At 39.3% G+C, this 12468-nt stretch overlaps 1 protein-coding gene across 1 annotated transcript; it reads left to right on the top strand.

The window, feature by feature from the left end:
- Positions 1 to 6563: 6563 nt before the first annotated feature.
- RAB39B (RAB39B, member RAS oncogene family) lies at positions 6564 to 12143 on the top strand. The gene is made up of 2 exons (XM_040974665.1): positions 6564 to 7080; positions 9576 to 12143. The coding sequence occupies exons 1-2, from the start codon at positions 6866 to 6868 to the stop codon at positions 10000 to 10002; spliced, it is 642 nt and encodes a 213-aa protein (XP_040830599.1). The 5' UTR covers positions 6564 to 6865; the 3' UTR covers positions 10003 to 12143.
- Positions 12144 to 12468: the final 325 nt, after the last annotated feature.

The following is a 12468-nucleotide window of genomic DNA, read 5'->3' as shown; positions in this document are numbered from 1 at the left end:
ATGAACCAAGCAGAAATGTATACTCAAAAAAAACTGAAATATTAGATTATTATAGTCTTGGGACAAAGAATAGAGTTTGATCAAATTTAAACAAGTTCAAAGAAAAGTAAGGCACTGATTAAAGCCATAGACATAGAGATGTCCCCAAATACTGTCCTTGAAAACCATAAAACCAAAATAAATGTGTAGTGTAGTGTCACCTCTTTGTTGATGTGAGAATTTGCACCTGTAGCTGATGGTGGAATGTGACTTCTGTGAACAGCTCAGATTCTTTCATCTTTACTAATGTGATTTCTGAAAGTACAGGGGCTTTTTTAGGATTTTCTTTTATTTTAAAAAGCAAAGCGCTAAGAAGCATGCTAATCCCTTGATATGCTTATCCCAGTGCCTATAAAACTGTATCACATAAAAAAAAAAAAACAATGGCTGGCATACAGTAGGTACTAAAAATTTTTGTGGAAGAAAGAAAGAAAGAAAGAAAGAAAGAAAGAAAGAAAGAAAGAAAGAAAGAAAGAAAGAAAGAAAGAAAGAAAGAAAGAAAGAAAGAAAGAAAGAAAGAAAAAAAGAAAGAAAGAAAGAAAGAAAGAAAGAAATACTTGACCAGCCATTGTTATAGGAGGCAGTGTTTTCCTACAGGGAGTTGGGAAGTATCTGAACAGAAACGCCAGCACTATGGAGTCCCTGCAAGGTGCTTCTGGGATCAGTGTGTATCTATTAAGAGCCCAGCTGTGAAGAACCAGACGCCGAACAGTAGTACATTGCTCAAGGCGCTGAGCCAGTACTGACTAGCTTCATAGTCACTGTATCAGCTTCTGAAGCCCAAGCTCGGACGTGCCTTCCAGCCTTCTCTGATACTCTCTTTCTGAAGCTTTCCTGCAGTAGCCATCATAGAAGGACTCCTGGTACATGCACACGTTAATCATGATCCATGCCATCGTTCCTCCCAGGACAAAAGCGAAGAGCAGGAACCTGTAGAACCGAATCGCTAGTTCCCAGGCACCCGCTGCAGAACCTGCAGCCCTGAAGAACATTCTCAGCAAACATGCACATGCGCCTGAGCGGCGAGGGTCGCCCATTGCTCTGCCCTAATTAAACTTTTTTTAAAAAATAAAGTATGTCACCAGTAAGCTCAGACATATACCAAGATAAGCATTTGTGACCAGTAAATAGTTACGCAATTTTATAGATACTAATGAAGTTCAGAATTACTTTCTTGAACAAAATAATCTTAATCTTTTTTCAAAGGTTCCAAGACCCAGAAAAGTACATCCCAGACCAGCTTCATTTCTCATTATCCTCAAGATGACATCCGTATACTTCAATTCAGTAACTGCTCATTGAAAATGCATTGTAATTATTAGTTAACTATTTAATTCTCACAAAAACTCTGTAAGGCATATAGAAGTAATTCATAAAAGAATCAATAAGAAGAAAATATCCCTTTAAAGAGTAAAGACTAGTGACTTATATAATCACGAAAGGAATAGTGACAAATGATAAGTTAACTGATTTGAATACTGACAATAAGACACTTTATCTTTGGGAATGTGTTTTCTGTGATGCCATAAAATCAGTTTATTCACAATTATAATTCTGACTGTATAGTGCCCTAAATACTGTATACCTTTATCAGTTTTATATTTTTGTCAAGTAATTTAATATTCATTTGTCACTATCCCATTTTGACATTATGTAAATATTTTTTATATTCTTTAAACGGCTATTAAAAAGTGACCTGGTGTAACATCAATATATCAAGCAAGTATTTATATTTTTCTAGGTTTGGGAAAATTGTTTTTATTTTAACAGTGGTTATTATAATTATCCCTAGTTCTAAAATAGGAAAATATAGATCCAGAATGTTTTGGTTACTATTATTTTATATTTGCCAGCAAGAAAAACTAAAGCTCAAATAAGTCATATCTTCAGCCCAATCTCACTCATGTAGTTAGTGGTACAGTTGTGATTTGAATACAAACAGAAATATATGGAAAGGCTAAACAGAAGGTTATATTACAAAATTATATCCTTATGTGTTTGCTCAGCTTGATCTGAAACAAATTCCCTTTGGTCATATAACCTTTGCATGTAACAATCTCATTGAAAATTCTGAGACACATATTGTTCGAACTAGCCAGACACGTGACTTCATGGTGGGCTCCTGGCACTAGAAATTTCTTTCCTTACTGATGTGAATTACCCATTACGGGGAAGGAAATCTTATTCATTAGGGAAGCAATTCTTTAAAAATTAATAGAAGGCTTTTTCCTATTATGAAAGCGTTACGTGTTGGCACAAAGAACAGATGGCAGTAGAACAGAGATCGTTTGTACATGGTGAACTGGATGTAAATTAGTGCAACTACTATGGAAAAGATTTTCTTCAGAAAATTAACACTAAAACTACCATATAATCCAGTAGTCTCCCTGCTGGATCTACATTCCAGAAATAAGAATTTTTCTGTCAGATACATCTACATTTCCATATGTATTACAGCACTACTGATAATAACCAATAAAATGAAAAGCTAAGTGTCCATTAGCTGATTCATAAAGAAAATCTGTGATATATACACAATGGTATATTATTTAGCCTTTAAAAATGATAATACCTTGTAATTTGCAACAACACAGATGGCAGTGGAAGTCATAATATTAAATCAAATACATGAAATAAGCCAAGCATTGAAAGACAAGTACTGTGTAATCTCACATGTGAACTAGAAAAAAAAGTGACCTCATAGAAGTGGGTATGAGAGGGTAGCAAGGGTAGGTGCGAGAGTGCCCTGCAAAGAGATCATTAGTGGACACTAAGCAATAGATGGGAATAAGAAATGCTTACATGTAATTATAATGTGATGTATATTTCTCTTAAAACTAAAAAATGGGTTACGAATGCTTTTATCATTAAAAAAGTTAAATGTTTGAGGAAATAAATGTATTGAACACTACACAATGTTTACATGTATGGAAACAACAACTGGAGCCACCAAAATATACACAAATTTTACATGTCAGTTAAAAATAGCTATTTTAATTTTGAAAAATAACTTTCTCAAAACATAAGTGAAAAGACTAAAAACCAGTAACATAAAGGATGTTCATACTTAGCAAAATTTTAAGGTATTTTATATTTAAGCAAAAATCATAATTTGAAAATCAAGATAAATTATTGACTTGGAGAAAATATTTAAAGCCCATATGAAAGACAAGTGGCTAACAATCCTTCTATACAAATAAGTGCTACCTGCAAGGCTGGGTCTAGATGTTGGCCAGCTTGGGCTGGGCTGCAACCAGAGACAGATCTGGGGACCAACTCAGTAGTGGCTCCTAGGTGTTAGCCTAATGGGTCTACTCCATCAACTGTCAACTTTAGGGAACACATTGGAGCACATGTTGGGGGGGGGGCAAGGGTGCCCCTGCTGCTGACTTGGATAAACTAACAACATACTGGGATGCTCATGAAGACGGGTCTGTTTCAACAGAGGACCTTGAGTGCCTCTGGGGAAGATGGGAGGCAGAGCAGGCTGAGCAACGCTACAGGCCAAATTCTCTACCAAGCATCTTAGTCTATGGACGTACCGGAACAGTCATAGGCAGCTGGCAAGTATGGGAAGTGGCATCTCACACCTGGCGCAAAGAAGCCCGTACTATGTCAGAACAGTTGGAGACTACTCAAGTAACAGCCTCAGGACGTTCTTCCCCCATCAGGGCCCCTGGGATGAAACCAGGGGACCATCTGTGTCCCCCAATGCTGACATAATCCCTGACTGTCAGTCACAGCAAGGAGGATGGGGTCTTTTCCCTAGCCCTTCGTCAACCCCTGTCCATCCCTTCCCAGCCCTTCCAGAGACCTGCATGACCCTGCAACCTCCTCACCCATGCAACAAACAACTAAAAACAAGTACATTTAAATTTTTGAAAGAAGTGCTACAAATGAGAAATGCAGAACACATTTGCCCATTGAAACTCATGAAAATTATTTTTAAAAATAATCATTTAAACACTCTGAAAGTGGTCCTGATGATAAACAACAAATCAAATCATTAAGATTTGATTTTTAAAAAGGCAGGAAAGTGTGATGTTTGAAATAAGACTACTGTCACCCCTAACCCTAATTCTACCCTCTCTTTCCTCTTAACTGTCAACTTTTCTCAACCTAACTACATGTTACTGAGGCTGAATCCCAGATGATTGAGCAAGGGGCGTTTCCTCTTTCCATTCAACCCTCACTCATGGGACGAAGGCTCTACCTTAGGCATAGCATGCTGAGGAGGACCCTAATAAGTCTTTCCCTTGCTCATGAGATTGTAGTTTCACCTCTAGTTCATGCCCTACTCTGATTGCTCAACCCTGGTACAGGGACTTCACTCAGAGAGAGAGAGATGCTTGCCATTATTTTCAACCCAAGCTCCAGAACCCTGGCCCAGATCTTTACCTTGAGAGAGAACATAGCCACAGAGAAGATACCTCCTAACCTTTTCCAAGTGAGCTTGATCTCATTCACAACAAAATGGAGAAACCAAAATCAAAGGGCACACACAAGAACAGTGGAGATTGTAGTAAAATGCACTGCAGAAGATAATCATGGGTTTAATGACAATGCAGTCTAGACTAGGCACTTGGCAGAACAGAATCAGAAATAAGACAGCTGAGTGGAGACCTCTTAGGGTCAGAACAACAAGAATGAAGCTCAAAAACTATTTTTCAAAGGAACTTCAATTTGATTTCTTGATTGCATTGAATTTTACAGTTTGCACCACCAGTGATTTATTAAAAACAAAAACAAAACAGTAACCAGCAAAGCCTAACAGAAGGTTTTAATCAGGAAAAAGGAGAGTTCTACCAATACCATTGTCATTTCACATTAATGAACAACATCAGCAACTTAACAAGCTCCAAAATAAACATTGTCAATGTCTTCATATAACTAAAGGAAAGCTGAAAAACAGGAAAAAATAAAAACAAGGATGAAAAGTAAGCAGAACCAAAAAAAAAAAAAAAAAGGTAGGACAGTACCAAGTGCACCAACATTTGTAAAATGGGGGTGACCGAAAGAAAGAACCAAAAACAAAAACAAAAAACAATTTAAAGAGATAATGGGGCCCGGTGTGATAGCGTAGTGGTTAAAGTCGTTGCCTTAAACGTGCCACAATCCCATGTGGGTGTCAGTTCTAATCCCAGTGGCTCCACTTCCCATCCAGGTCCCTGCTTGTGGTCTAGGAATGCAGTCGAGAACAGCCCAATGCTTTGGGACCCTGCACCCTTGTGGGAGACCCGAAGGAAGCTCCTGGCTCCTGGCTTCAGATTGGCTCAGCACCGGCCATTGCGGTCACTTGGGTCACTTGTGGAGTGAACTATCGGATGGAAGAGAACAGAAGTCTCTCCCCCTCTCTGTATATCTGCCTTTCCAATAAAAATAAATGAATCTTTTAAGAAGAGAGAGATAATGGTGGAAAACTTTTAAAATATTTATTTATGTGAGGTTTTTTTTTTTAAATTATTATTTGAATGGCAGATTCACAGAGAAAAGCAGAGACAGAGATCTTCCATCCATTGACCCCTCCCAAAATGGCCACAATGGCCAGAGCCGAGACAATCTGAAACCAGGAGCCTGAAGCCTCCTCTGGGTCTTCCATGTAGGTGTGGGGGCCCAGGGATCCAAGCCACACTCAGTTGCTTTCCTAGCTCATAATCAGGGAGCTGGATGGGAAGTGGAGTAGCCATAATTCAAACCAGTGCCTATATGGGATACTGGTGTTTGCAGACGGATGATTAGCCTGTTGAGCCATTGAACCAGCCCCAGAAAACTTCTTAAATTTATTTTAAAAAAAACAACAGCCTACACATTCAAGAAAGTCAGTGAACTCCATGTAAGAAAAATACAGAGATCCACAGACATATCATGGAAAACATGTCAAAATTCAAAGACAAAGAAAAATTTTCTTTTAAACTTCTTTATTTTTTATTGGGAAATCAGATTTACAGAGAGAAGGAGAGATGGAGAAAGAAAAGTTTCTTATCCACCCCCCCAAGTGGCCACAACAGGCACAGCTGAGCAGATCCTAAGTCAGGAGCCAGGAGCTTGTTCCGGGTCTCCCACACGGGTGCAGGGTCCCAAGGCTTTGGGCCGTCCTCCACTGCTTTCCCAGGCCACAAGCAGGGAGCTGGATGGGAAGTGAAGAAACTGGGACACAAACCAGGGTCAATATGGGATCGTGGAGCGTGCAAGGCAAAGATTTAGCTGCTGATCCATTGCACTGAGACCTCAAATAATTTTTTTAAAAATACTAAAAATAAGGGAAGAGATTTTTAAAAAAGAAAAAGAGAAGAGAAAAAGAAAAGGTAAGAGGAAAGAGGAGAAACGTGAATAGAAGAGGACAGATGTTAGGAGAGGAGAGGCGGGGAGAGGAAAAGGAACGCAAGAAAATAAAAAGGGAAAAGAATGAAAGAAAAGCAAATGAAAAAGGAAATTGAGGAAAGGAAAGGAAGAGAAAGAAGGATAAGAAAGGGAAAGAAATGGGAAAAATGAGCTGTTCTCAAGGTCGTTTGTGAGTGCGCTCTTCTTAGAGACACTGCGGCAGCACCGGGCGTCGCATCTATACGGGGGATTACAGTAACCCGGTTGTCAGTGATGAGTCAGAGTGCGTGGTGCTGATGCTGCTGCCATTTCATCACCTTTGCAAGCGCAGCATCTATCCCTTTGCTCTCCCGGCGCCTGGGCCTACCTTGCTTCGGACTAGCAGGCCAGCGATGAACTCACAGTTCAGCTAGAACGGGGCCAAGCCGCGCTTTCCGAGGCTTAGGCGGGGTCCTTCCTCCTGCCGCCCCCGACCTGGGCCAAGGAGACCTGCCAAGCTGCGGCCATGGAGGCCATCTGGCTGTACCAGTTCCGGCTCATTGTCATCGGGGATTCCACGGTGGGCAAGTCCTGCTTGATTCGCCGCTTCACCGAGGGTCGCTTTGCCCAGGTTTCGGACCCCACCGTGGGGGTGGATTTTTTCTCCCGTTTGGTGGAGATTGAGCCAGGAAAACGCATCAAGCTCCAGATCTGGGATACTGCGGGTCAAGAGAGGTTCAGGTGGGAGCGCAGACTGGGCCCATCACAATTGGGAGGGTCTTCAGGGCTTGCACAGAGCCGGGAAGCCAGGACTTCCAGGTCCTAGTGGCTACCCGAAACTGGGGATCCGGGGATGGGGGATGCCTGCTGTGAGTTCAGTGTGAGAAAAGAAATTCTGTGGAACACAAGGCCAGTCAATAACCTGCCCCTAGCTGGATTTGAGTCCTGTGCTCCACACCTCAGTCCCTATGTTAGATACTTCCAAAACCGTTCCCAGGGGCACTCCTAAGCTAGCTGGCAGGTGGATACAGAGGTACATACGTGATACACATACCTAGCCAGGTAATACAAAGCAAATGGAGACTAATAAATTGATTCCTGCGTACAACCAGCAGATCTTCAGTGGTCATCTACTAAGTGCTGGATGCTGCACCTGCTTCTGGGGAAGCCACGTGAGGCAACTCGCACAGCAAATTTTTCAAATGCACACAGCCCCTTCACTCCAAATCCTCTTTGTGTGTTTGGGGTAGGGAGATTCATAATCACAAATTACACAAGTCTTGGCGTTTGTAGCTCCTCTCACTGCTGTAACACCTGCTACGTGATGACCAGTGACAATGTTTTTCTTACAGTCCTTTGTGGCATTTGTTATTTGTAATTACACATGCACAAACAGGGAAAGTTAACTGAAGATCAGTGTGACTAACCAAGGAAACACAGAAAACACTTCCGGGGGCAAGCAGAGTTCCCACAGAGAACAATTTGAACTAAACTTACATATAGCAGGAAGAACCAGATTGAGAACTCAATAGTCCATGTTTACGATCATTTATTCATTTATTAATTTATCCATTGACCACTAATTGAGCATAGAATATACTGGTTAGGTAATTGAAGAAGGGTGGGGAAAACAGATAATTCAAGTTGTCTCCAACTGCCAGCTTCTACAGACCATACTGTGGCAAATACTCTTGTATAGGCTCACTCTGAGCTTGCAATCGCATTCTTCATCCATGAAGGCATGTTTATTGGAATTTCTGTATTCACAGCCTATTCAGCCAATGTTTACTATTTATCACACAACATTGATTTGCAAGTTATTTACAGATTAAGAATATTAATTATTTCCTGTCATTTAAGATATTTCTCACTTTGCCCTTTGTATTTTCACTAGGACTTATTTTTATGTGGGAAAGATTCTAAGTTTTATGTAGCCTTATGTTAAGCTTCAAAAGGGTTTTGTCACTTTCTTTGCTAGATATTCACATTCCATTAATGTAATAATACATTCTTACACTTTCGACAGGAACCTACAGCTTATTGACTTTTTGAATCAAGCTTTTTACAAACCAAAACCTTCATCTATATCTAATTTTCTGGTTTACCTATCATTAGCCATGTATCCTCAGAATTCAAGGCCATTTGAAATGTTTTCACTCCCTGAAGCTGATAGACTTGGTTCTGGAGATTAATTTCTTTGGTCTTACAGTCGCCTGGTAAGGACTATACTTTCCTCGGCAATGTTTGTTCTATTAACACTGGACCATTTTCCCTAACCATAAAGTTATTGAGTCCTTCACTATTTCTCTTCTTCAAAGAGAAAGAAAATCCAAAAATAGACATACATAAAAATCACAGTCGTCTAAGGCAAGTTCTACTTCCTCCAAGCGAAGTAGCATGATATATATTGGAAATGAAGCTCTTCAAATCAAGAAGTTAGAATCAGTGAGACTCCCATTTAAGACTTATAGCAAATATATAAGAAATTGTAGAAATATTCTAACTCCCATGATTGAAATCAACCATATCATTTTGGGGGTTAGGGTTTGACTACTCAGGCAGGTTTTCCCAGATGGTGGATCCTGAGTCTGCCTCTCAGAAATATATTCCTGAAACCTTTTACTACCTCTTTTTTCCCCCCATTTCTACATGGCTTGGAAAAGAAAACAAGATTGCCTTTTTCCTCACAGAACATACTAAGGACCCCTGTTTGATTATAAGGGAAAGAGTAAAATATACTAATGCTCAATGGAAAAAGATATTTATACTTTTCATTCATACTATCGTAAGTCCACTTTTATTTTTGACAATTCCTGTTTCATTTACTAGCATGAATAATGGTCTAACCCTTTAGATCACAGAACAATTTCTTTTACCTCATGGTAACCCTGTGACTTATTTTGTAGAAGAGGATGTCTGTCAGTTACTCACATTTAGAGGTAGAGAGTTAGTTGTGGTTGTGTCTGTAGGTAAGAAATTAAAGTGAATCATTTCCGCCTGAAACTCCATAAGTATTCATTTCTACAAGGTGCTATATCAAATGCTTTCCCATGGAAAAGTTGCATATCATAATTACTATAGAATGGCTTTTGTATTTGCTTGGTTTTCTTAAGAACATAACTTTTATTAATAGGCTGTGTCAGTAATAATCAGGAACCCTAAAATATCCTTAGTTCATTGAAGTATAGGAGTTTGGGCATGGCCTTCATTCTTTACTTCTTTCTTGTGTGTTTTAGATCCATCACCCGCGCCTACTACAGGAACTCAGTAGGTGGTCTTCTCTTATTTGACATTACCAACCGCAGGTCCTTCCAGAATGTCCATGAGTGGTTAGAAGAGACTAAAGTACACGTTCAGCCCTACCAAATTGTATTTGTTCTGGTGGGTCACAAGTGTGACCTGGATACTCAGAGGCAAGTGACTCGCCACGAGGCCGAGAAACTGGCTGCTGCATACGGCATGAAGTACATTGAAACGTCAGCCCGAGATGCCATTAATGTGGAGAAAGCCTTCACAGACCTGACAAGAGACATATATGAGCTGGTTAAAAGGGGGGAGATTACAATCCAAGAGGGCTGGGAAGGGGTGAAGAGTGGATTTGTGCCAAACGTGGTTCACTCTTCAGAAGAGGTTGTTAAATCAGAGAGGAGATGTTTGTGCTAGTCAGTCTATTTTATTTCCCAAACATGCTCTCCCAGTTGAACTTACAAAAGCAATCAAAATAAACAGAACCTTTCTGTGATTGAAGAGAACTGAACCTCCATTTGGATATCAAGTAAGCCTCCTTCCCGGGGTGGATGGGCCAGCCTGGGTGCTGTAACAGAGGGAGTGGATTTCTGCTCATGTGCTGGACACAGCCAGGCAGTTTTGTGCCCAGGCTGAGAAATGACTGCTCTGTGTGCCCTTGAAGGCCCCAGAGGGTTTAGAAAGCTAGATCCCAGGAAAACAAACCTACACACAAGACAACTGTTCCTTGGTATTTCCACTAATTCATACGGCATGAACATAAAGAAATATGTACAGGGAAAAAATAACACATGGAGAATAATTAACATAACTAGAAAAGATTATGAGATCAATTTATTCAGTGAGAATATTCGACAGCAACTGTGTATGTAGGGTTTGATTGAAAAGTACCAGTTGACTTCTGTGAAATGAGGGACATGGACCAGACATTTGCTAAGATATTTTCATGTAGATACAGAAAGCAGGCTTTTTGAGAAAATATATACCCTTATGGTGTAATTCCCAGCTGTGCAAAAGAAGTTGCCGCATGAAAATTATCACATGGGTAGACATATTCTTTCCCCCTCTGACCATGCCTGTCTGCGATTTCATTAATTGACAACTGCAATATTGAAGTAAACAGTCTGCTGCTTCTTTAAACACCTGGCAGGGATAACATGGGGATGCTCTAGAGTGAGCACTCTCACCTTTGGAAACACACTGCTGTTACTTGTGATAATTATTTCATCACCATAACAAGGCTGAGAACTTTCTGTTCCTATTTCACAGAGCAGTCAACTAAGGTCAATGACTCCTGGCTCATAGTTCTTTTCATCACATCATCTTTAGTCAGGTGAATAAACAACTATTAATGTGTTTACTTTGGAAGAGATATGACTGTAAATAAATATCCTCTACATGTTAGGATATGTTTTTCTTATGATTGGAACTCAGCTATATTCCTGATGGCACCTGGGAATTAGTCAAAGGTGAAGCCTGTTCAGGTATTATTGATAAGAGGGCTTTAAGCAAGTGAATAACTGCACAACTAAAACCACATTGGAACTGTTGGCTTGTAAGTGTTCTTATCACTGAAACACAATGAACATTTTATTGAAAATAACCACACACAGCAATTGGGAGTGGGACAGAAATAAAATGCTCATCCCACAATGACCTGGGCCACCTGTCCGCCATATATCTGTCTACCCTTGAGAGTCAGCTGTTTAATTCTCGGGCAAACAGATAGCTAAACACATCAGCAAATTGGAATGACTGGCCTAAAGATTATTATTTCTTGAAGAAAGGTGATGCTTTAGTTTTTGGATTGTAGCCAGCCCAGTTAGTCAAAAGCTATATACTTTTCACAGTAAGAAAACTATTCCAATTAGTCAAATTTCTCATATCCATTGTGATACAAAGCATAAGAATGGTAAATTGCTTTGAGATATATTATTGAACTTCTGTATGGATGTGACTGAATCTGAAAGTTTGGGCATTGGCTTCAGCCAGAATAAAGAAGCCAAATAATGAAAATTATGGAAGATCATTCTGCTACCTATGTCCCAAGTTGGATGAGCAGACCACTTTAGATCAATTTGCAGCATCAACCACAAATGAACCAATTGTCTTCTCTATATTTGTTTCACATGACATGGCTTGGGTGGTAAAAGTGAATTGTCAGATTCATAGTTGCAGAAGGCAAATAAAAGATGTTTAATTGGCTGAAAACTTTTTTTTAAAGGACTGCATTCTTATCTGTTTATAGTGGCATAGAAACAAAACTTGTCTACAGTTTTCTTGACTAAAATACATTAGATGTATACTTTTTCAATTCCTGACATTTTTGGTGGCAGTTTTAAAAATACTTGGCATAAATTAAGAGGAGGTGGCTGAGCATAATTGTTTAAACCAGTTCTAGAAATTTTAAAGTCATTTTAGTAGAATTCAGTGCTATTGTCACTGCAATAAGTGGGTTTTAGAAAACACATGTGAAAAAATCAGGTGTTAATATAATACTAAGGATAAGGCTTTAGAAGCTATTTTACTACATAGATAAAGAAAAGATAAACTAACTTGTAACAAAGACTACAACTGCATGTTGGATTAGATTGTCACATATTTCAGAATAAAATATACTGTATACTTTTCCTTACTTTGTTGTGCACTGTAATGAAATGTGAAAATGCTTTATTTAGCTGTATGTGAATGAAAATATGCCTGTATTTAGTAAAATGGTTGATTATGTAACTGAAAGATTCAAAGTGTGTGTTGTAGCTATTTCCAGAATGTCACTTTATTGTAGCAACCAATACCAAGGGTATCAATAAGATACATAAACTACTATGCATAATACTCACCAGATTCTTAAAGACAGAAAGAGAATAGATTTTTGAAATTTAA

This window comes from Ochotona curzoniae, unplaced genomic scaffold, assembly GCF_017591425.1.
Source record: "Ochotona curzoniae isolate NIBS_2020 unplaced genomic scaffold, NIBS_Ocur_1.0 contig_2469, whole genome shotgun sequence".
In the NCBI taxonomy this organism is placed as follows: domain Eukaryota; kingdom Metazoa; phylum Chordata; class Mammalia; order Lagomorpha; family Ochotonidae; genus Ochotona; species Ochotona curzoniae.
The sequence above is the reverse complement of the archived record's forward strand: the minus strand, read 5'-3'. Positions and strand labels throughout refer to the sequence as shown.

Coding starts and splice junctions, on each gene's coding strand:
- RAB39B (XM_040974665.1), top strand. CDS start 6,866: ATGGAGGCCATCTGGCTGTACCAGTTCCGGCTCATTGTCATCGGGGAT. Junction 7,081..9,575: donor GCGGGTCAAGAGAGGTTCAG/GTGGGAGCGCAG, acceptor TGTGTGTTTTAG/ATCCATCACCCGCGCCTACT.